The sequence below is a fragment of the Vulpes lagopus genome, chromosome 3, assembly GCF_018345385.1.
Source record: "Vulpes lagopus strain Blue_001 chromosome 3, ASM1834538v1, whole genome shotgun sequence".
Taxonomy (NCBI): Eukaryota; Metazoa; Chordata; class Mammalia; order Carnivora; family Canidae; genus Vulpes; species Vulpes lagopus.
In genome coordinates, this window is record NC_054826.1 from 29784522 (window position 1) to 29809317 (window position 24796).

Here is a 24796-nt window from a genome sequence, read left to right on the forward strand (position 1 = left end):
GGATCCCATTGGATGGGGTTCTTAAAAAGGAGGGAATATCAGCTGGGACATGCGGGTTAGAAATGATTTAGTCAAGTGAGTATTTATTACCTTGTGCCTGGGGCTGAATGCTGTGGGCTTTGAGGATGAATGGGGCATGTTCGTTGCCTTCAAGGGACTCTTAGTCCAGGAGGGAAATAGGCCACACACACCCATAAGAATACAAGACAGGCAGCGCCTCAAGCAGTAAGAGAGTCGCGCTCGAGTGCTAGGGGAATTCAGAACGCAGAGGTGCTCCTTGTGGCTGCGAGGGACTCTGGAGTCGGGGTGCAAGGACAGGGCAGCATTGGGACCGAGGCTGGAGGGCTGGGTGTTCTCGCAGGAGACAATGGTACGTCCAAACAATGGAGAAGTCACACGCTGTGACTTTCAATTGTCCTGATATTAATCGATTCCCCCTTGGCTCTCCATCACAAGGATTTTGACCTTGTGTCCTGCTATATAGGAGTTTTCTTTCAGAGGCCACCTTTTTGAAGAAGATGGTGAATAAACTATAGGTGGGTGGGTGGGCGCTGACAGAGTGGCGGTTTCACAGAGAGGGGGGACCCCCCCTCGGAATCCGCGCCTCACCGAGACCCGAACTTTCCTTCCCGTTCCAGTCCCGCGCCTTCCTGAAGGACTATTATCGGGACCACAACATCGAGCTTTCCAAGCTGCTGTACAAGATGGGCCAGACCCTGCCCACCTGGCTGCGGGAGGACCTCCAGAACACCAGGTAGCCACGGCCGCCACAGCCAGACTGAACGCTTGTGACGGCCTGGACGGCCTGCCGCACGCTGAGCCAGACTGACCCGCAGGGTGGGGAGCTGGGCCTGGGCTGGCCGAGCACTTAGGAGCAATACTCAGCGGAGGCCCAGGCAGGGCCAGGAGAAGAGGCCAGGCGGGTCCACAGCGCCTCAGAGCATCCAGTGCTGGGTCTGGGGCCTCCAGGACCTCCCTGGCCACCAGAGGTCCATTCCGTTCGCGGCCTTCCGTGGGGAGGCCCCTCCCTGTTGGTGGAAGGGCCGCTTCCTGGTAGGAGGGAGTCTGCGAGACTCCTTTTCTGTCCCTCACTGTGTTCTACCAACCACGCCCTCCCCTTCACCCCATCAGCCCCTGCCCCGGCAGGGTATCCCCTCAGTATTAGCTGCCGTATTTTCCCTGTCCTCCAGACAATGGGGAGGAGCCCCACGGGGCTTTTTGCCAAACGGGAGAGAGAGACGGGCCGTTTCGAGCCAGGCACTTCAGAGGGGTCAGCTGGGTACCCAGAGTCACGAGGCTGGATGTGGGGGTGGCAACCTCTGCACACATTCTGGTTAATCCCTTCGCATCTCACCTGCTCTTTGGAGGAAAGAATCGCTGAGTCCTACAGCATCGACCCAGTCCTCAGGGCCTTCGTCGGGACCCTGGGGCGCTGCCGTGCCATCGGACCCCGAGACCCAGGCCTCCTTACCCCTGTTCCTCACCCTGGGATAGGACGTGTGGTATTTCCTGTGGTAAAAGGCTGAGGCGGTTCAGGAGTCTGCCAGTATCCATGTCCCGATGTACATATGTCCTCCCCATGCCCACCCCCAACCTTGGCCCCTGGCAGACCCTGGGCAGAGTGGGTGAGACTGCCACCCACGCCTTTGCCCCAGCTACCTGTGGCCAAGGGCTCCTCGAGACCCACCCCCATTAACCCCCCAAATACTAAGAAGCTAAAGTATTTTAATATTTTGGTTTTTTTTTTTTTTCTTGGTGCCAGAGTTTATACCCTGGGTGCTGGGGTCGCACTGTGTTATATATATATATAATGTGTATATATATATATTATATTTTTTTTGGTTGGGTTTGTTTTTAATTCAGTTGTACAAAATGGTGGCAAGCCCCAGCGTCCTATCTCAGTGCTAGAGAACGGGATGGCAGGGAGGGGAGGGTGAGGTGCCCCTGGGAGAGGTCTCTGTTCCCTCCCCAAGTGTCGTGGCTGCCCTGGGGCTTCTGCAGCTGAACAGAGGTGGTGAGATGTACAGGGAAGACCTACTCTCTCCAGGAAACCTGGCTCCATGAAGCGCAGTGACCCTGGAGGAACTTCGGCCAAAGGAAACAGCAGGGCTGGGGTGGGAGGCTGGGGGCCGAAGGCAGGCCTGTCCCCTCCCCCTCACATGGTGCTAGGTTGGGAGCTGCCCTGGGAGCTGGGCTGCCCACTGGGACCCACAGAGCTGTCTCCAGGCCCCCTGCAGACCATGGGATCTCGGGGCTGTCTTCCGGTTAGGGTCTGCTCCTACCCCCTCCATTAACAATGTGAAGTGACTAAGGCTGGGCGCCTCTCCCCAGCCCCTCCCACTGCCAGTTCAGCTTCCAGCCGACATCCAGGAAACCCTTTCTGGAGAGCCTTGTCTTGTTCAGAAGACTCTAGCATCTTGGGGCTGGAAGGGTCCTTTGATGGGTATGGAAACAGGTCCAGAAAGGGGAGGCGGCCTCTCGGGCCAACATCTTGGAACTGGGTGCGAGCAGGGCCGAGAATTGAACTCGAGGCTCCTGATTCTGAGTCCAGTGCTCTTCTTCCAATGCCACACTGCCTCTGAGCCCATCCTGGGGACCCTGCTCTGTGCCAGGCTCCTGTCTCTCCCTCAATCACCCCCGTGGTCATTCCAGGATAGGGGACAAACCACTCCTTCCCAGCCAGGGTGCCTTTGAGCCTTCTCAGTTCCTGGTCTGCGTGTGCAGTCCTGCCTTGCTCTCCCTGAGAGGTCCTCCCCCGTCTGCACGGGGCTGGCTCTGTCTGACCTCCGAATTCGTCCCCTTGCCTCAAGTTCTCTGCCAGCAGTGGAGAAGAAAGGCGGATACTCCGTGGGACAGCTGCATGTGGGTTCATGGTCTCCCGAGGGAAGCCTTCCTATCGTGCTTCTCATCGGGGCCTTTGAGCCTGGGAGCCCAGTGTCAACCCCGCAGGGGATGAGGAACAGAGTGTCTGGGGACGGGGTGGCATGCCTGCTTGTACACTCGGGAAGACTTGCCAGTGCCGTGGAACCAGACTCACAGAATGGGGCAGCGACTTCCATAGTGCAAACCCCGGGCCTCATCTCTGGTCTTCTGGTGAGGGGCTTGGGCTCCGTGGCCTGTGCAGACCTTACAGCTCCCTCTGTGTCTGGATACCTGCCCCCATCTCTGGGAGTTCAGAATGGCTGGTGGGCAGGGAGCTCCATTTCTCTTTGCCTCTGGCCCGAGGAAGGAGCAGGCAGGTTTGAGACCCCATGGGACCCTGTGGGAGCAGAGGAAATATTGGGGAATAATGTTGTACGGGCCCTTCTGGGAGGCTGGGGTTTTGACCTGCCACAAGTTCTATGTCTCTGTGGCCACTGCTACTTCTTCCCTTCCCACTAATGAATCTTGCTCGTGGACCCACTGCCAGGACCTGTAGATATTGGGGTGGGGGGACAGACATATCCTTCTAGGGGCTCAGCTTCTGAGCACACAGATCCTCCTCATGAGAGGGGCAAACCAGAGGGCAGTGGGTACAGCATCTCTGCATCTTCAATGTTCACTAATTCACTGTACTGGGCCAAAAAAAAGAGAAAGAGAAACAGAAAGAGATAGAAACAGCTTAAATCATGTAGTGGTCTCCACCATCCATTCTCTCGTGCCTCCGATGAGCCTTTGCCTGGGGGGGGCACAGGTAGGATGGTCTCCTGCAGCTGCCTCAGTTACTGGGTGTTCTAGAACTGCCCGTCATGCAGGCATCTCGTGCTTGGAGCATGAGTTTAAAGATGGGCCTCTCTCAAGCCTGTGAGTAGGAGCAGCCAGTGCCTCTGGGGCCCAGCTGAGGAGCAGCCATCTGTTCCCAATGAGGACAACTAGGCTGACCCCCAGAGATTGGTGGCCTCAGTAGGAGCAATCCCCTTGGGTTCGTTATTGAAAGAGCAAGTGAAAACATGTTGTACCAATTATTTTATTATGAACATTCACTCTCCTCCATCTAGATTTAAAATGAACATTTTGCCACATTTGGTTTCTCACTCTATTGTTTTTTCCGAGAATTAGTTTAAAAATAAGTTGCACATACCACGAGACTTGACCAAAATGCCTCCACCTGCATCCCCTAAGAGTTAGGACATCGTCCTACGTATTGGCCTGTATCACACCCAAGACAACAGTGATTTCCTAAGAACAGCTGCCATTCAATCTATATTCGCTGTTCCCCTCAGATAACTTTTACACCTGGTTTTGGAAGCAGGAACCAATCTAGGTGCATACGTGACATCTTGTAACTTTGGTTTTCGTTCAGTCTCTTAAATGCTGAAAAGTCCTCTCTCTGCTCGCTTTGGTTTTTTAAATGATGTTATTTCTGAGGAGAGCAGGCCTGCTGTCCTGTTGAAGTCCCACATTCTGGATCTGGGTGATCATTTCTTCAGAGTGTCACAGAATACATCTCTCCAGCCCCTGTCTTGTCAAGGGTTATTTAGGCTGTGTGGATTTCTGCCTTTTGTGCTGACTTTATAACTTTACCCCAGCCTGAGATGCCCCTCTACCATCCCCTGTACCAAGTGCCAAACCAACATGAGGGCTAGGTGGAGCTCTGGGAGCTCTAGGGGAGGCAAGGGAGGCACCTGTTGCAGCTGGCCTGGGCCCCTCTAGAAGGAGGAGGCTGGGCCGGCAGCGCTGGGCCTCCTGGGAAGGAGATGCCTCTGGCTCAGGAGAGCCTCTGCTGCCCCTTCTGATCCTGGCAATGGACCACAGGGCACAAATAGCATCTCTCTCTCTCTCTCTCTCTCTCTCTCTCTCTCGGCCTCCTGGTTTTTACTTCCTGGAGGCCAGTGGTCTGTGTGCACTGGAACAGAGCCAGGCCCCTGGGATGTACCAGGGAAGGGCCTCACTGGGGAACTGCCTCTCCCAAGCTGTGGTGTAAGGAGAAGAGCCCTGGTCCGGAGGCAGGAGATGTGAAATTTTGTCCCAACTGGGTACAATTAGTAGCTGCGTGATGGTTTTCCTCCCAGGGCCTCGACCTCCCCATTTGTAGAATGAACAGGTGAGGCTAGAGCAGGGGTTTTCCAATGTCAAAGAAGAAAGCAGGTCTGCTTTAGCTGAAGGGAGGGTGGAGGGCCCAGACCCCGCCCTCTAGGCAATGCTGGGTGCCTGGTTTGCAGCCCTGGGCTGGCTGCTCCCCAGGGCCTGCCCTTGCCAGCTCAGGCAGCCAGAGATTTTTTTTTTAGTTCCCACAAAGGGTGGACATGCGCTTTGTGAGGGGTCAATGTCAAGGGCCTAGGGAGACTCTGGCTGTGTTTTATCCTAATAAGTTCATCCTCCTTCTCTCCTTCCTCTCCCTGGCCCTTGAGGAGAATGAAGGAGGAGAGGGTTTTCTATGACTGTGCTAGCTTTTATTATCAGCAAGAGGGCTCCTTTTGTAATTTGTGCATGAAATTCATGTCATTTCCTGGGGAGAGGAGAGGGCTGCCTGGAGAGGGTGGGGGGCACGCTAGGGGAGCAGACAGGTTTCCTTCCCTTGTGGGGGTGGGGAGGGGGAGAGAGGGGGTGCTACCCAGCTCACCTGATCAGGGCTCTCAAACCAGCCGTTTTGGGTTGTGTTAAAAGTGGGAACCTTCCTCCATTAATGTACAATCTCGAACTAACTGCTAATAAAGTGGGGTTCTATTTGTACGCACTGGTCATGTCTGTCTGTCTGTCTGAACTTTTCGAACGACCTGCAGGGGAGGGTGGAGGCAGGGAGGTTTAGACCACAGGCAGTCTGGCCACCCCTGGGTAGTGGTGGTGGGGGTGAGGGATAAATCATCTTGTTCCTCAGTTTCCCTTGTCTTTCAGGGGTATGTGAGAAGTTGGACTCAGTGCCTATTCCAGGAGAATTTGCTTAAATGCAGATGCCCCGGCTGCACTTCCAGAGAGTCATCTCTGACATGTGGGGTAGGGCCCAGCCATCTGCATTTTAACCTCTCCATGCTGAGGCACCCCACTGTGGGAAACCCTGGCTTTGACCCATCAGTCCTACAGATTCTAATTAATTCAGAGCCCCACCGTCCAAGGAACCAAATCTTTAGCTAAAGTACATGACTCTAGCCCTCCTAGCCTGATTGAGGGCCGAGCTTGAGATTTGGTGGAAGGGGCAGAGCAGAGAGGCCCCAGTCTCCTGTCTGCCACACAGACCTCTGGACCCTGCTCCCTCAGAACCCTCTGTGAAGCTTTCAAACAATGTAAATTGCTGGGCTCCCCGAAATCCACTCATTCAGAACCTCTGGGAGTGGGACCCAGCAAAGTGCATCTTAACGAACTCCCTGATACACAGGAAGGTTTGGGAATGCTGAACCAGGCCACTGAGTGCGAGCCAGAGAAGGTCCAGAGGAACGTGGACAGCTGCTGAGGGGCGTGTGAGGACACAGCTGGGAACAACTCAATGCACGAGGGCAGCACTTGCAGAGACTTTTACGGTTTGTCAGCTGTGTACCAGGGAGCTTGGTACAGGTCATGTGGCATCACCAACAGTATATGGCTGGAGGGTGTGTTAATGGGAGCAGTTCCAGAAGGTGTGATACGGAGATTATCAGTGGGTCAGTTAAGGGGTCCAGCCACATCAGAGATTTTTGAATTTTAAAATAGTCAATATTTGTTTTTAAAAGAGAAAATTGAAAACCAGGTAAAGGGGTGCTGTGGTTGGGGTACAGTCAGGGTCTAGACTCTCCCCAGCTAATTCCTCTTCTCTGTCCCTCATATTATCTTGGAACCCTAAAATTCTTTGAAACACATGGTGAAAATCCAGCCCGCCTGCTCTCAGAGGTCCCAAAAGTCCGCATTTCTAATAGGTTGAGTGAATAAAGAGGCACATTAGACCTCTCCTCATCCTCTAATTGAGGAGTCCACTCAAGGAATCTCCTACTCCAGGAGCAGTCTAGGCTCCCAGAAGTAGGCATTTTCCTAAGAGAAGCCCCGGATCACATGCTTAGGGCAGTGTGTTTCATAACAGCTAAATGCTGGAAACAACCTAGATGTCCATCCATAGGGGATCAGCTAAATAGCCTCCAGTATAGCCACAAGCTGAAACAACCTGATGACGTAGTTGAAAATAATTGGCCCAGTCTTCAAGTCCTGCCAGAGAAATTTCTATGAGACTGACCTACTGTGTGACCATTTTTGGAAGGAATGCTATATAGTGTGTATTTTTCCTGGGAGTGCAGATACATACCTCTCACACCAAACTGACAACTGGTTACTTCTGGAGGAGGGAGAAGAGACTGGGAAAAGGGTGAGGGCTCAAAGAGGACTTCAGCTTTGACTACAGAACTTTTTAAAAAATAAAGATAATCTTGTGCATCACTTGTGAAATGAAAGTCTTAATAACAAATAACTAGAAATGGGTGAAGCAGAAGAGAGCTCTGGGCACCCAGATTGTTGTAGGGGTGATGCCATGAAGGCGACATGGGTGTCCTTGGCCAAGCCCTTGGGCTCCCATCAGAGCTCAGGGCAGTGGGGGGACATTCTTGCCTTGCTGCAGCTTCCCTGAGCTCTCGTCAAGATCCTGAGCTGAGGACCCTGACTAGCTGTGAGACGGTAGGCAAGTCTCCCCTGCCTCTCTGACCCTCAGAGCTCAGCTCCCGCGTGCTAACAGATGGGGGAGTTAGAGCCCACATCATCAGAATTGGACAACTGACATGGTATGAGACGGACCCAGCTGAATGCCTATGAAGTTTCTGACAAAAGCATGACATGAATCTAGCCGGCAGATACATCTCTGTTGAGAGACAGTTTGCAAAATAAACTGGCCTGCACTCTAAAAATGTCACGGTCCTGAAAGATAAAGGCTGAGGAATGGTTCAGAATTAGAGGAAAAGGCATCTGGCAGTCACATGTCATGTGTGACCCTGGAAGGGTCCTGGACCAGGAAACAATCAGCTATAAAGGACCCCAGAGGGACCACTGACAAAATGTGAATATGGACTGTGTGGATTGGATATAGCATCATATCAATGTTAAATTTCCTCCTTTTAATAATTGTACTGTTATTTAAGAATATATCGTTTTTCAGAAGAAGTTCACGCTCAAGTATTCACAGGTAAAAGAGGAAATGGAGCTTCAATTTGGACTTATTCCGGTGCAGTCTAGCACTTGTCCAGCAAGGGGCAGTGTCAGCCCAGCTTCTCACTGCTAGAGGCCCTGCGAACCTCTCCACCCAAGACCGGGCTGGGCTGGTTACTGACGGCAGGGAGGGGGGCGGTTGGAGGGGAGGAATAATATTGCAAATACTATCTATTATATGAATACAAAAAAGTGTTTCTCATGTGTCAGGCCCTCTGCTTGTCAAGGACTAGCTCTACAACTCGCTGAGGTTAAGTATTAGTATCACTCCCATTATATAGATGAGGGATCTGAGGTTCAGACAGGTTAAGTAACTGTCCAGGACCACACAGCTGGGAGTCCTTGGTCTGTGAGACTCCACAGCCTGAGCCCACTGCTTCTGAAGCTGTACTGCACGAGGCAGGGCAGGAGAATCTACCCTAGTCCACATTCTATCTCCAGCCACTGGGAACGCCGGACCCCAGGTTCCCAAATGCTCACCTGTGCCGGACATGGACACTTCTTGCCTCAGAAATCAACTGAGCAGTCTTTAAAATTCAAATGCCTGACCCTGTTGCTCCTGATTCTGAGGCAGGAACTCTGGGAAGGGCCCAGGAATCTGTGTTTTACCAAATTCCCCAGATGTTCTGTTGTGTAACCAGAGGCTGGCAAGTCTTGGTCACTCCAATCCAGCATGTTGTTTTCCTGCCCTCTGCAGCACCAGGCTATGTGCTTCCAGGGTAGAAGACAGATGTGGATCCCTGCCCCAGATGACCCCCACAAAAAGCACCATAAATTCCCTCTCTTTCGAGACCTCTCTTCCCCTCCATTATGGCATTTTTGGAGGCGTATTTCCTCTGCCTGTCGAATCCACAGCCCTTCAATCTTCCTTCGTACAAGGAAGTCTTCCTGGCTTGCCTCTACATACTCTCTGATCACAGATATCCATAGATGGTCATTTAAAAAAAAGGAAACATAATATTAGAGTATTTTATAGTAATACATAATATGTATGGATTTTATTGCAGATAATGTTATTCTCTGTTTCTATTATCACATGGTAGATATTGTTTTTACACTACAGTTAGGTATATTGTAGGCATTTAGTCCCAGTGCATACAGGTAGGCCTGATGTGGTAGCAAGAAGGCCCATTGAGGGGACACCTGGATGTCTCAGTCGGTTGAGCATCTGACTCTTGATTTCAGCTCAGGTTATGATCTCAGGGTCATGGGATTGAGTCCCATGTTGAACTCCGTGTTGAGCCCCACGGTGGGATCTGTACTCAGCTCAGAGTCTGCTTGTCCCTCTCTGCTCCTCCCCTGCTCACGCTCTTCTCTCTCCCAAATAAATAAATTTTTTTTTAGAAAGGCCCATTTAGTCTCTTAGCTCTTCTTTCCCCCATTTTACAGATAGGTAAATTGAGGCCCAAGGGCAGGTAATGGGGCTCTGGGGACCTTAAAGGTCCTTGGTCCCCCATTCTATCCATGTGGATGAAGCTCACCCAAGACACCTCCTCCCCCCAAGTATCTAACTGCCTGGCAGTTAGCAGCCTGTGGTCTAAGGAGGGGAGGCAGAGGGAAGACCTCAATGGCCAGCCCAGCCCCCTATCCAGCCCGTAGTGTGAAGGAGAGCCAGGACCATCTGCACAAGCTGGAGTCAGTTACCCAGCTGTTTATGGGTCTTTGCCTCTGGTGTTTATAGTTCCGCCTTTGGGTCTGCTTTGCGTCCCCACTAATTAGAACAATACTCCAGGAGGCAGCGCGGACTGGTGGGGGACCACTGGTGGGGAGCAGGGGGCTGGACCTGTGCCCTGGCTTGTGCCTTGCTTCGCTCCAACAAGGATTTCAGGCCTTTCTCAAGGACACAGAAGGGACAGCAAGATGGCGTCAATTAAAATCAGGTGAGAAAACAGGCGGATGGGGGGAGGTGGGGGGTGCGGAGAATGTGGAGGCAAGATAAAGGCTCAGAAATGCAGGCAAAATTTGGGGCAAGATCTTTCCTTTTAAAAAATGCATTTTTTTGGGATCCCTGGGTGGCGCAGCGGTTTGGCGCCTGCCTTTGGCCCAGGGCGCGATCCTGGAGACCCGGGATCGAATCCCACGTCGGGCTCCCGGTGCATGGAGCCTGCTTCTCCCTCTGCCTGTGTCTCTGCCTCTCTCTCTCTCTCTCTGTGTGTGACTATCATAAATAAATAAAAAATTTTTTTAAAAATGCATTTTTTAAAAAAAATCACAAAAATTGTAGATGTCCATTGTGGAAAATTGAGAACATACAGACAAATGAGAAGAAAATTTTTGAAAGTGTATCCCACCACTCAGATAACCACTGTTCCTATTTTAGGACTTTGCCCTTCTGTCTGATGTGTCAAGTTGTTCTTGTAGAAATGGGAGTGTACTGACATTCTGTTCTGCAAACCTCTTTTTAATCCTAATAAATTGCCAATATTTTTATGTTATTAAATATTTTTCTATGACATCAAGTTCTGTCGTTTCCATTTTTATTGTGACAGGATTGTTGTGAAAGAATTGGGATCACCAGTAAAGTGCGCGAAATCTGAAGCATGAGTGTCCCTGTTGTAGTGGTCCCTGGGGTAGCACTTCCAACTCTTTGGTGGGACTCCTTCACACATTGTCCTATGCACACGTAAAGCTGGGTCGTAGTTTATTTAAATGATCCCCTTGCACTGGACATCAAGGTTAGGCACCCAGCTGTGGCCTGAAGCCCACGGGCAGCCCATGTGTTCTGGGAAACCTCCTGATACCAAAAGCAGATTAGTTTCTCCCAGAAAATCTCATCAGTGCATCATAGTGAGTGATGTCCTCAGCAACATGCTGGTGAAAAATTCAAGAATGAATTCTGTGGGGCTGCTTCCTTATGTGGTCATGTTTGTTTATATTCTTTTAATTAATACAAGTAATTTACATTTGTTGCAGAAATTTTTAAAAATACAAATAAACCAACCTAAGAAAATTAAAATTACTCAACATAGCAAAAAACACCGCCCACGCTTTGCTGTATATATAATCAGCAAAGCCCATGTCTATTGGATGCTTGGTCTGTGCCAGTCTCACTGTGCTAAGTGCCTAGTACATATCATAGGACCGGTGTCTTCCTCACTTGGAAAAATGATACAAGCCCAGCTTTTAGGTTTGGAGTCTGTTGTCTCCTGGGTACAGGGTGGCGAAGTCGGCCCTTGGACCCAGGCCTTCTAGTTTCCAAGTCTATATCCTTATCCTACAACCTTGCTTCTTTTACCTATCTGCCCAGTGGCTGGTTTTCCTCTTCCAACATAATGTTTCCTAATCTGTCTTTTTTTTTCTCTTAGTGATAAATTATGACGATCTTCAGATGTCATTAAAAATTCCTCCTCATGGGATTTAGTTTGTGAATGTACCACACTTTATTTAATAGTTGAATACGTGCATTATTTTAGATTTTTAGTATCCTAAACAAAGCCACACTGGACGTTTTTGCTACTTAACCCTTGAGAGTGTCCATAGTTATTCCCACAGGGCTGCTTTCTCTAGTGGTCCTCACTGACCCATCACACCAAAGGGCAAAGGGGTCAGGGTGGTTGGGGGGAGATGTGAGATGTGCATACCCTGGTCCTGACTGAGCTGGTGCTACTTGAGAGGGACATTCTATCTATACAGAAGATGGCAGAAAAGGCTTATTCTTTATTTTATTTTTTTAAGATTTTATTTATTTATGAGAGACACAGAGAGAGAGGCAAAGACACAGGCAGAAGGGAGAAGCAGGCTCCATGCCAGGACCCTGACGTGGGACTTGATCCCGGATCTCCAGGATCACACCCTGGGCTGAAGGCGGCGTTAAACTGCTGAGCCACCCAGGGATCCCCAAGGCTTGTTCTTTAAATTGTGCTCCAGAGGAGCACTGGGTAGCTCAGTGGTTGAGTGTCTGCCTTTGACTCAGGTCGTGATCCCTGGGTCCTGGGATGGAGTTTGGCATCAGGATCCCTGCAGGGAGTCTGCTTTTCTCTCTGCCTCTCTCTCTCTGTGTGTGTGTATCTCATGAATAAATAAATAAAATCTTAAAAATAAATAAACTATGCTCCAGAGATAGTTTCTCATTGGAGCTCAGAGAAACCACTGAAAGGCTAAGAGCTAGAAATGAACCGCTCAGCAAATGATCCACACTTAGTCACATGAGTGCATCTCCCTTGACTCCATAGACATTTGAGTCAGAAAAAGAAGAAGAGGGACACCTGGGTGGCTCAGCAGTTGGGTGTCTGCCTTTGGTTCAGGGTGTGATCCCAGTCTGGTCGTTCTGCATCGGGCTCCCTGCATGGAACCTGCTTCTCCCTCTGCCTATTCTCTGCCTCTCTCTCTCTGTGTATCTCTCATGAGTAAATAAATAAAACCTAAAACAAAACAAAACAAAACAAAACAAAAAACAGAAAAGGAAGAAGAGAAAACCAGTCTGAAAAAGATGACGTTCCATCTCCAACAGAGGGGAGAGGAAGCATCTCCTTCCTCCACAGAGATAGATTAGATTCTGAATTTGGGGCCAGTCCCAGAGAAAGTCCACCAGGCCCTAGGGAGGGCCCTGCTCCCAGAAACACCTGGGAGGATACTCTGGAGCTCAGGGGGGCAGATTGGGCATCCTGGCGCAGAGTGCCTGGCTGGCTTTTGGAAGACTACCCAGCCAGGTCGGGAAAGGAGAGGTGTCCCAGCAGGTGAAATCATGAGCAAAGCCTGGAGGTGAGGGACAGAGAGCCAAGGGCTGCTGGGCACCTGAGGGGGCTCAGCCTGGAGAGTAGAGAAGGTGGGGAGGGGGAGGGAGGGTGGTTTAAGGAAGAAAGGGTGATAAAGCTGGAGGCTTTTGAGGGTCTGTGGGGCTTTGTTCAAGGGGAAAGGATTCTGCACGTGACTGTCTGCTGGCAGGACCCGTGTACTGGTTCAGTACAAAGAAACATGAGTTTTTCGCCTCTCCCTGACACTTCCTCCCTCCCTCCCTCCCCTCCATTCTCCAATGCCCAGAGGCCTCTTCTCTGTGAAGTACTCAGCCTGGTGGTGGGAGAGAGGTGGGGAGGAGGACATGGGTCCTTGGGCCCTGGGTCCTGGGTCCTCGGAAACTCTGGGCGGAGAAAGAGGCTGAGCAGCGATGCTCAGGAACACGGCCCCCACCAGCCCTGTGCACTGGAGACCCTCAGAACAGGAGCTCTCAGCTGGTGGATGGGTGCCCTGTGCCCGCCACCGGGGCAGCAGGTAGAGTGGAAGGCAAGAGTCTGGGCTCGGGAGCAGCATGGCACCCAGCCTCACACCCTAGCTCTGCTTCCCTGCAGCTGTGTGGCTGCAGCCCGAGTGCTTTCCCTTTCTGAGTCATGGTTTTATTATGTGTAAGATGGAAACATTAATAGAAGGAGGCGGAGGATGAAATAACATGATGCCCGTGACCTGCAGAGCACAGCACCCAGTAAGTGCTCAGTAAACATTAGTTATGGCTGTGCTGGCTACCCTGAAGCTGTCCTGTGCTGGGGTGCTGGCTCTGCCCCCTTGGGGAGCCCAGCCGAGGGCTCCTTCTATGCTCCCCTCCCTTCAAAGCATGGAGGGAGCCCGTGGAAGCAGTTGATTGCACCTTGGCAAATGAAGTCGCCTGCTCTAAGCAAGGTCCTCTCCCTTCCCTGGCCTAATCTAGTCTGTGAGCCTCCTGCCCGGGCTCCCCTGATGGGTCCAGCTGGACCCCAGGAAGAGCGCCTGCGTGGTGCCCCATACTGCACGCTGGGCATCATCTCCTGGGATTCTCACCCCCCCCCTTGAAGGGGGCTCATTACTGCCCTTCTCCTGGAGCCGAGGCCTAGAGATGCCTGGTGAGTTGTGGGCGCCAGGGCCAGGATCCCACTCTTCTCTGTCTGACCACAGGGCCTGGCTCCTCAGTGTGTGCCATTCTGCACCCTAGCCCATCCCCCATCAGAGGTCCCCTCACACTCCCGCCTCCCCCAGGAGGCCGACCCACCTGGCTGCCCTCTTGTGTTTGCGTTTGCGAGGTGAGCCCTGCAGGGCTCTCACAAGGCACCATTCATCCCGCAGGCTGCTGATTGAAACCATGTGTGGTGTAGCCGGCCAAGGTGGCGGCAGCTCCGGAAGCCAAGCCTGGCCCTGGGCCTGTGGGCCCTGTGAGGATTGGGGGAGGAGGGCCAGCCGACCTACAGGCCTGCTCGGCTGGGGGGAGCTCTGGGGCATGGCTGACCTCCTCCCCCACCAGTGCACGGTGCACACACCCAGGGGACCCTGAGCCCTGGGCCCATACTGGGGACCTGGGAGGCAGAGAGGCCCCTCCCAGGTGAGGGAGGACCTGGGCCTGCAGAGTCTTGGGGTCCTTTCAAAGGCTGTCCTTGGCAGGGCTGACTGCTAAGGAAGGTGTGTGTATGCGTGTGCATGTGTGTACACACGTGTGTGCCCATGCATGTGTTTCTGTGTCCTGAAATCTATGCAGGGCACCCTGAGCCCTGGGACTTATTGTCACCTGGGGATTTCTAAAGCGCAGTTTGGTGCCATGATTAAGACCATAGGCACTGGAGGCTCACAGACCTGGGTTTGAGTTCCACTTCTGCTGCTTCCTAGCTGTGTGACCAGAGGCCAGCTGCCTAGCCTCTCTGAGCCCTTCTCATTCACCAAATGAGGACTAAGGCCTGGTCAGAGGGTCTGAGCAACGACATTGGTTGGGGTGGGGTTTTGGGTGTTTGTGGCTGGTTCTGCTGAGGTGCCATCTTTAGGGCTCCCAAAGTCATTCTGGCCCTAACTCCTGACCTCTGAGCTGTGGCTTGTCTGGGAGTCCGGAGGGTGCTAAGTGTGGGGTGTCTGTGTTTCCTCTGAGGCCTGAAGGCTCCAGTTAGTGGAGGTGAGCCGAGGAGCATTGGCTCCCCAGCTGGTGTGAGGTGCGGCTGAACTAACCACCCCCTCCCAGGGCAAGAACAGAGCAGAGCATTGTTCATGGGGCCGCCTCCCTGGCACTGAGGGCCCCTCAGGAAGGGGCGTGCAGGCCAGGCTGGGGCCAGCAGTGACCACAGTCTTGGCTGAGCCAGGACCCTTCGGAGGCCTGGTGTCCCAGAAGGCACTCTGGTTTCCCAAGGAATGTGCTTTCTACTGGACCACTCAGGTCCTGTCCAGTCTGAGGCTGGTTACAGAGATACTTTGAGGGCATTTGGTCCTGGCTGAGTGTCTCCCACAGGGTGGACTTGGGACATCCCCGAGGGTGGACTAGCCCCAGAATAGGAGCTCCCTGGAGACAGGCGGCCCTGGCTGGGCTCCACCCTGTGCTCTAGGGCATCCAGACCCTCCCCTGTCAGACCCAAAAGAGCCTCGCCCCTCCTGAAGCCTGAGGAAGAGGGTTCCCGTGACACGTAGAGCATTCAGGTGCAAAAGCTCATCCATCATTTTCCTTTGAGGTATACAGTGGAGGTAAGGGGACTGAGAAGGTGGCTGTTGAGAGGAGGGGAAGCTGAGAGGATGTGAAACAGCCCTTCACTTCCTGGCTGAGCGACCAGGGTGGTCACCTACCCTCTATGAACCTCTACCTGCTTCTAAAGCAGAGAGAAGAAGCCCACAGAGGGCTGTGTGAGGGCTGAGGAGGAGCAGGTAGTGATGCAGAATGGAGGAGGTTGGGGGAGGTGGTGGTGAAGAGCATGCACTGGGAGCAGCTGGCTTCAAACCCCAGCTCCCTCCTTCTCTGCTGTGCAACCTTGGGCAAGTGGCTGGCTGGCTGGCTGGCTGGCTTTCTTCCTTCTTTTCTTTTTAAGATTTATTTATTATTTTAGAGAGAAAGAGGGAAAGCATGAGTGGAAGGGGCAGAGGGAGAAGGAGAAAGAACCTCAAGCAGACTCCTCAATGAGCACAGAGTCCGTCGCAGGGCTCCATCTCATGACCCTGAGACCACAACCTGAGCGGAAACCAAGAGTCTGATGCTCAACTGACTGAACCACCCAGGCACCCCAAATCACTTTCTTCTAGAAAAAAGAGTCTTAAAAAAAATCTTCCTCATGAGACTTTTAGAGAAACAAATTAGCTGACACGTAGCCATGGGCTTGGTTGGCGTCCCACTCGGCCCTCACTGTGTTGGTCAGTGTTATATGCCAGCTCAGGTAGGCTGCAGTGCCCAGCTATCCAGTCAAGCACCTATATAGGTGTTCCTGGGAAGGTGACTAATAGATGTGATTGCAGTCCACAATCAATTGACTTTTAGTGAAAGTGATTATCCTAGATAATCTGGATGGGTCTGATTGAATAAGGTAGAAGGCCTTCAGAGCAGAGCCCAGGAGTCCCTGATGGATAGATTCTACTTGGGCCTGACAGTTCCATTGTGCCCTTCCTGACAGCCAGCCCTGCTGTAGGAGGCAGGGTTTTCCCAAAAACAACAGAACCCATAAAATGTCTATGTATGCATGTATATATACATTCTACTGGTTATACATGTGTGTATATACATATGGGTGAGCTGATAAGCTGTTGGTGTAGTTCCAATTCTAGTCTCAAGACCTGAGATCCAGGACAGCTAATGTTTCAGTTCAAGTCCAATGACAGGAAAAAGCCAATGTGTCCATCCAAAGGCAGCCAGGCAAAAAGAATTCTCCCTTATATCCAGGGGGGTAGCCTTTTTGTTTGTTTGCTTGTTTTAAAGATTCTATTTATTTATTCATGAAAGACACACACACACACAGAAAGAGAGAGAGAGAGGCAGAGACACAGGCAGAGGGAGAAGCAGGCTCCATGCACCGGGAGCCCGACGTGGGACTCGATCTCGGGTCTCCAGAGATCTCGGGTCTTCACCTGGGCTGAAGGTAGCACTAAACCGCTGAGGGGTAGCCTTTTTGTACTATTAGCCCCTTCAACTGCTAGGATGAGGCCCACCCACATTAGAGAGGGAAATCTGCTTTACTCAGTCTACTGATTCAAATGTTCATCTCATTCAAAAACATCCTCAGGGAAATACCCAGAATAATGTTCCACCAGATATCTGGACATCCCGTGGCCCAGATAAATTGGCATAAAATTAACCATCACATACAGATTTCGACTTGCCTAGCCAGCCCCTACCTTGTATAAGCCAGTTCCTTACAATAAATGTCTTAATGTGTTCTTCCTACTGACTCTGTTTCTCTGGCTGAACACTGACTAATACATATAGTAAGCTAAAATAAGAATAATGGTCATTATTTTTTTTTTAATAATGGTCATTATTATTGTCATCTTCTCTGAGAAGTGTCCAGCAGTGGTCCTGGATATAGTAAGCCCTTGGCAAACACCATGGGAACAGAAGTCATGTCAGTTTCTTCCATGACTCAAAGGGATCCAAGCAGCAAGGACAAGTCCCTTCCCAAGACCCCAGCATGGGCAGCCTCATAGCCCCCCACCTCCCTGCTTTCTAGACAGCCAGGCTGGTGTCTAAGGGTGCCAAACACACAGAAGAGGGACCAGTCACACAGCTCCAGTACACACCTCTTCTAAACATTTCACATATTAACTGCTTTGTTTCTCACAACAGCCCACTGAAGTAGCTACTAGAATTCTTCCCATTCTGTGGAAGGGTAAAATAAGTCACAGGGAATCTCACTGTGCACCCAACATCCCACATCTGGGAAGCAGAGGAACTGAGGCCCAACCTGAATCAGACTCTTTATCCTGTTGCTTTTGTGACAGCTCTTGAGCCTGCCACTTCTAGAAACTGAAAGAGGTTTCGGTGTGACAATAATGTTTTATGTTTCCCCTTATTATAAGATGACAGTGCAGGTCTCCTTGAACTTTGAGCTCAGTTTGAATTCCAGCTTTTAACCCTTCAGTGTCTGATTCATCTACATATCCTGGGTATCTGGTACATAGTAGGTGCTTAATGTTGTCACATCTTTTTTCTGGGTGTCGGTTTTCTCAGTAGGAATCATGATGTATTCCTTCAGCTTTCAGATATTCAATACACTGACTTCCTTCTTTCTCATTTTATTCTTGTCACCTACCTTGTGTATATTTCTCTCCTAGTACCCCCTACTCTCATCCACTGTTTGAGATAGAAGATGAGGACAAGGAAGCATGAGAAAAGACAGGGAGAGATGTAGGACAGGAAGAAGAGAAGGGCCAAGACAAGGATGTCTGCTCTTACTTCTTCTCTCAACATTGTATTGGGGATTCTAGTCAGAATTACAAGACAAGAAAACAAAACAAAACAAAAGGTGTCTAGATTGGAAAGAGAGAAGTAAAAGTAATCTTTATTTACAGGTGATATGACCTTGTACATAGGAAACCCTAAGGAGCCCACTAAAAAATTATGAGACCTAAAAAATGAGTTCATCAGGGTTGCAGGATACAAGAGTAATATACAAAAATCAGTTGTGTTTCTATACATTTGCAGCAAGCAATCCAAAAATGAAATTAAGAATTCTTTCACAATATCATCAAAAAGAATAAAATACAAATAGATTTATCAAAAAAAGGTACAAAACTTATCTCTAAAAACTACAAGATATTGTTGAAATCGACTGGGGAAGATCTAAATAAATAGAAAAGTATCATACATTCATGAACAGAAGACTTCATGAGCATTATTAAGATGGCAATATCCCCAAACTGATCTACAGATTCAACACAATCTCCATCAAAACCCCAGCTGACATCTTTGTACAAACTGACAAACTGATTCCAAAATTCATATGGAATTTCAAGGAATCCAGAACAGCCGAAACAACCCTGAAAAAGAAGAATAGAGTAGGAAGACTCACATTTCCCAATTTCAAAACTCACTGTAGACCACAGTACGCAAGACAGTGTGGTACCAGCGCAAGGCTAGACATTTAGATCAGTGGAATAGAACAGAGAGTCCAGAATTAAATCCATATCTGTGTGGCCAACCGATTTTCAACAAGGGTGCCTAGATCATTTAATGGAAAAAGAACAATATTTTCAGCAGGAAGAGAAGAGCAAGGAAAGAACTTAGGTTTGGAGCTGAGGCAGCCTCAGCTTGCAATGTGATTCTGTGTAAGCAAGTTGACCTCTCTTGAGCATACGTTTTTTTCATTTGTTAACATGAAGATAATGAGAAAGTGCTCATTTCCCAGATCCAGGTACACAAAATCCCTAAGTGAAGTGCTTAACTCAGATCTGGCCCCTTGTGCAAACCCACTGGCAGGATGGAAGAGCAGGGTGGGACATACTGGTGAGGGTTAGGGTCTGGTGCTCCTCCCAGGTCCCCCATGGGGAACCCCTTTCCTCAGGAAAAGTCAGCACTGGTGGGATTTGAATCTGCAGACTGAGCTTGGCGGAGCTCGGCGGGTTGGTAATAAATAGACAGGAAAGGAGATTCCATTACGCAGGAATGTCTGGGGAGGGGGCGAGGAAGGAATCAGCTCCCCTCCTAGCACCAGCCAGCCCTGCAGCCTTGATTGATGTGCCTTGCAACCACAGCAGCAGGGCTTGGCGGAAGGAGGCCCCTCCGCCGCCACTCACCCCTCCTGGAATGAGGCCAGCAGCCAGATGTTCCTGGCCTTTGGGAAGCTGGGATGGGGGCAGGGAAGGCCGGCAGTGGGCCAGGAGCGGCTGCCCAGATGTTGGACCTCTATGTCCTTTTCCTCCGCAGCTGCGCTCAGGTGGCTTGGGTTCTGTTGTTGACCTCTGGCCTGTGGCCATATCTTCCTGGGTCTTGACTCTGTTCAGAATTGGGGATGGTGGTCCTCAACCACTGTGTCCTGCTGGGTGAGGTGCGTAGCTGCCCAAGAAAGAGCTTCAAGCTCCAAAGAGGAAAATGTCTCACCTACCTCAGGTTCTTATGTTATTCCGGCAAGAGCCATAGGCAGAGGAGTGACCATGGCCTGGGCCCTCCACAGGGTGGAAAGATCCAAGGAGGCCCCTGGATTTGTGGTCTAGGCAATAGAGCTGAAGGCAGATCCTGGGTCAGAAAGTGATGCTCCACAGCAGGTGCTAAAATCCACACAAGGTTTATTGCCTCATATACTCCTCTTAAGAACCATGATTGTAACAAAGAGCAGAACATCATCTCTGGCCTCCTAATGATTTTAGTATTAAATGGATCATAATGGAAAAGAAAACAGGAAAAAAAATATATAAGGAACAACAAAAAGAACTAAGCATTACCCCTAAGATTCACCGCGTATGATGATTAACTGCTAACATGGTGTAAATTCATTTTTACTCATGTTCTGAATCTATGGATATAAATATTTATGATGCATATTTTTCAAATAAGTGGGTGCATCATACATGTCTAGCTTTGTAACCTGCCTTCCTCCACTCAGCAGCACGCTGTGAGCATCTGCTCACATTCAGAAATGTAGATCCACATGAACCTTGGTAGTGCCTTTTCATGATACGTCTGGTCCCATGTCGTTGGCTCTTGGGCAGTTTTCAGAATTTCCCTCAAAAGGACAATGCAGCACTGAGTCTCTCTTGTACCTTTGTACACATGTAGATTATTTCCTTAGGATACCTTCCAAGAAGTAGAATCAGGTGGTTGAAGAGTATGTCATATGGGGGCTTAGAGGGACAGATGACCAAACCGAACTTTAGGAAACCTGAACCAATTTAATTCGCACATGTAAAACCTCATTCCCCCAACACAGCTCATGTGCTTCACCCTGGAGGCTCTGTCCCATGTCCACCCTGCCCTGGCCTCAGGGAGGAAGGTGGAGAAAGGTGGTTGGTACCCACAGGGTCACCTGGCCGTGACTGCAGGGACACATCTTTCCCTGAGGTTCCCTAGAGGACACCAAGCAGTGGAGAAGTCCTGGATTGGAACTGAGGAAAACCTGGAAAATTCTGTCTAGTCCTCACGTTGCCTATCTGCAAACTGGGGGAGCCAGCATCACGGTTCTCTCCAGTTCATATGGTCCGTGAATGATTGCACCTCTTCTATGATCCCACCTAGCTGGCAGGCACTTCTGAGACTGGCGACTGGTGTGGGGACTGTGGTAGGCACGTGGGCTGGACATCGCCTCCCGAGCACTTACCACAGGCACAGTTCTGTGCAGTGACAGGCCTACTGACCACTGGATGGACTCAGGAATACTTGGCTGGGTGAGGGGCACAGCCTGAGAGCCTCAGGGGCCTTGCCTCCTTGGGTCCCTGGGAAGAAGGACGTGTGACAATGCAGCCTGAGTTGTGACCTCTTGGAGAAGTGTCAGGGGAGGGGAACACACTTGGAGGTGACCTCCCAAGGATTCCTGGAACTTAAGAATCCTGTGAACTTCATGGAACCAGAACCTTTCATGACATTCAGTTGTGCACACTCATTCAACTTCATCTGCAAACCCACATGTCAACTGCTCCTGACAACATCCCAGCATCCTCTTTCTTTCCTTCCATACATCCCACCCAAAACACACAAACACAAACCGAAGCCTGCACTTTGCCTCACACACACTTGGTCATACTCAGATACATAGTAATAATAACAGGATAACAATAATTGTAATAGCACATGTATTGAGCGTTTGCTATGTGCTGGGCTCTTCTCCCATGTACCATTTAATGCTCTCAGGAGCAGGCAAGATCATTAGCTCCATGGCCCAGGGGAGGTGAAGCCACCTGCCTAAGGTCACAGAGGTGGTAAGCAGAGGCCCCCCGCCCTGGGCACACAGGGGGCCCCTCTCCCACACTCCCACACTCGTTCTCCGACACACCCTGGCCCACTTTGGCTCCCTGTGTGCTGCCTTCCTGCCCAGTCTATAGGGGGCCGCCGAGTGAGTGCTGGCCATCAGAGTCCCTCTGAGCCTCACCCAGACCTTGGTACACAGTTGAACAGACCAGGCTTGTCCAGATTCAGGCATCTGGAGACACAGTAAATCCAGACTGTAAACCACCGTCTCATAGAACCAGAACATTCCCCAGACCTGTGCTTCTGAACTGGAAGGGGTGGCACCCACCCATCCTTGGTCCCCTCCCCCTCTTCCTTCATCTCCCCTCTTTCTCCTCCTTTTCCCTCTCAAGCCAGCCTTGAGAACCTACTTACGTATGCCTGGCGCTGAGGTTAATGCTGGGCTTTGGGAGGGAGGGTAGCCCAGGCTCCCATCCTCGAGGGACTGAGAGCTCAGTCAGTCATATGAGGCCCAGAGGACAAGCTTGCTCAAGGTCATGCAAGGAGTGGGTGGCAGAGCTAGGCCTAACAGCCAAGTCTCCTAAGCCAAGGCCAGGGCTTTTCTGGGGAAGACAAGCTCAGACCCACCGTGAGAGCTAATGGTTGTGCTGTACCCTGTATACGTGGCTCAGACATGGAATCCTACAGGAGTTCAGAGCAGCATGAAACATTGACTGTAGCGCCAGTGGGCTACAGTGGGTGCTGTGTGCACCACGCATTTTGTATGTCTTCTTTACTCCTGACAACCCAATAAGGTAGGCACTGTTATTACCATCTTTCTCCCATTTTACAGGTAAGGAAACTAAGGCTCACAGCTAGTCAGAACTCAAACCCCGGCCTATTTCTCCAAAACCCAAGCTCTTTCATGAGGCCATACTGCCTTGGTTGAAGAAGGGACTGTGGCACCCAACACATGAAGGCTTTGGCAAGCTGGGATTCGAGCAGGCTTTTAAAAGGATGGGAGGAGAGAGGGGAACATCGTGGGATGTGGGTGCAGCTTAACGCTAAGGTACCTGGGAGCCCCAGCACCAACAAGGGGACAGACTAATGTGAGGGGAGCTCTCGCCATGTCTCAGATCCTTTCTTGAAGGAAGGACTAATGGGTGAAGCTGGCCCTGCGTCTCCGGTCTGGAGTGCTCTTGAGGACCATGCAGGGCTGGCCCAGAGAAACCACAGGAAACCTTGAACGGGGCAAAGTTCTCCCTGGTGTCACTAATTAGGTGCCATGGAAGGAGGGGCCAAGAGGCCCCTACTGGCGGTGCCATCCTTGAAGAGGGACCCAGCCAGGTCAGGTGCAGGAACCAGACTCTGAAGGTCCTTGGGACTCTGGCATCAAGCTCCCTGGCGTGTGAGGCGACTACCAACCAGTATGCCAGGCTGGCAGAGGTGAGTGCCGGGCGGAGGCTGGCAAGTGGGGGAGGAAGTGCCACTTGCCTCTGTCTAGGATGGGAAGGGCAGCTGAGACCAGCACTCCGACGTGCTCAGTCAAATCCCCAAATCACGGGGGAGTTAGAATCCAGCACACTGTACAAGAACCAGGAAATAATTATGCCAAGAACCTCCTAACACACAACGCTCCACGTCCCACCCCGATTTCTGGTTCACGAACTCCTCCTCCTTCAGTTCTCAGCTCAAGTGACCCCTCCTGGGGGAAGGCACCCCGATATCTACCTTCCAGTTTCTACCACACACTGGAGGTACAAACTCCTTCAAATGGCATTTCTAGAACTGGGATTTTTCCTAGCATAGCTTGTAGTTATGTTCTCATTTGTGGGATTATTTGATTGATATTGTGCCCCCCTCTGGCTGTGAGCTCTGAGATGGGAGGAGGTGAGTCATTCATGGTCATCAGTGTCCACAGCCATGGCATATAGTAAAAATCCAAGAGCTATTTGTTGAACAAATGAGTGGGCAGGTAGGTATATATGTGTGCGTGTATGCGTGTGTGTGTATGGACAGATGGACTCATAGGTGAGTAGAAGGGTGAATGTGTGGAAGGATGTGTTCTTGAATGGGTGCCGGATGGGTTATGAATGGAGGGGTGGAGGGACAGATGCACTCGTGAAAGGATGGGTGAGTAGAACTTTGGAATGTTAGACTATAAGAATATTAATAACCATGAGACTCTAGGTTGCTAAAGTCATACTTTTAAAAATTGCATTACACTGTTAGAACAGCTCAGCATCATAATTAGAAGGGGCAATTACAGAGCTCAGCTCCTCTTATAAGATATGAGCAGAGAGACTCAGAAACGTGAAGATTTATCCATGATCACACAGAAAATTAAGTACTCCCCGCTCCCCATCCCTGTTTTCTAACCATTGTGCAAAACAGCCTCTGGGGAAGGGATCGAAGTCCTGGGTTCCAGTCCCATATCTTCCATGGTTTCTATGTGACCTGGGACAAGTCATTAGGCCTCTATTTCCTCTTTAGAAGAAAATGTTACAAAATCTAGAATTTCCTTTGCATTCTTGGAAAGGCCAGCCTCACTGGGCTTTGCCAGATTTGGGTACAGATACCCTCCTCACACCCTTCTCAAAGCCCAGCGGAGCTGTTAGAGTGGACGCCAGGCCTCTGGGGTGGAGGGCAGGGAAGGCTCCAGGTCTGGAGTGGGAAGACCAGCCTCCATCTCCTTCTTGAACTCGCCTGGCCTTCAGCTGTATCTCAGGGCATGGTTTTGCAGTCTCAGCTGTGCCCCCAGGGAGGGAGCTGTAGGGCCCCTCTGTGAGTTTCTGGCTCCACCTGCCTTGTTTGGAGCTTCTTCACCTACCTAGACACCTATGATCTCAGCCTCTGAGGCTGGGGAGCGGCATGTTTCCTCATAGAGAATCCCCTCCGAGTCAGCCTTGGGCTGTTGGTCCCAGCCTCCAAGGGAAGGGGTTCCAAGTGTTGGCAAGGAAGGGGGCTTTGTGGTGACCCTGGAAGAAACTAGGTGCTAAGTGTACACAGAGGCCCCAGACACAGGATTGTGGGAGTCCAAAGAGGAGGCAATTCTGGGGTGTGTGTGTGTGTGTGTGTGTGTGTGTGACAGAGACAGAGACGGAGATAGGCAACAGCCCCATGGCAGAGGTATGGGGTGGGGTCCAGGAAGGGGGCAAAGGACAGAAGAGAAGACTGGGGTGGCAGTCACAAGGATTCCTGGGGCCA

The 24796-nt window shown here is 50.9% G+C and overlaps 2 protein-coding genes across 3 annotated transcripts in view; both read left to right on the forward strand.

Moving 5' to 3' along the window:
• The window catches only part of NDST1 (N-deacetylase and N-sulfotransferase 1), a 59623-nt gene extending 53971 nt beyond the window's left edge, over positions 1-5652 (forward strand). For both annotated transcript variants that reach the window (XM_041747537.1, XM_041747536.1), the window contains exon 15: positions 639-5652. In XM_041747537.1, the coding sequence (XP_041603471.1) occupies positions 639-758 (120 nt within the window). In that variant the 3' untranslated portion in view covers positions 759-5652. The remainder of the gene's footprint in view (positions 1-638) is intronic.
• A 17289-nt stretch (positions 5653-22941) lies between these two features.
• The window catches only part of SYNPO (synaptopodin), a 67902-nt gene continuing 66047 nt past the window's right edge, over positions 22942-24796 (forward strand). Inside the window, exon 1 of the mRNA XM_041748215.1 lies at positions 22942-23035. The gene's annotated coding sequence lies outside the window, so the exon portion shown is untranslated. The remainder of the gene's footprint in view (positions 23036-24796) is intronic.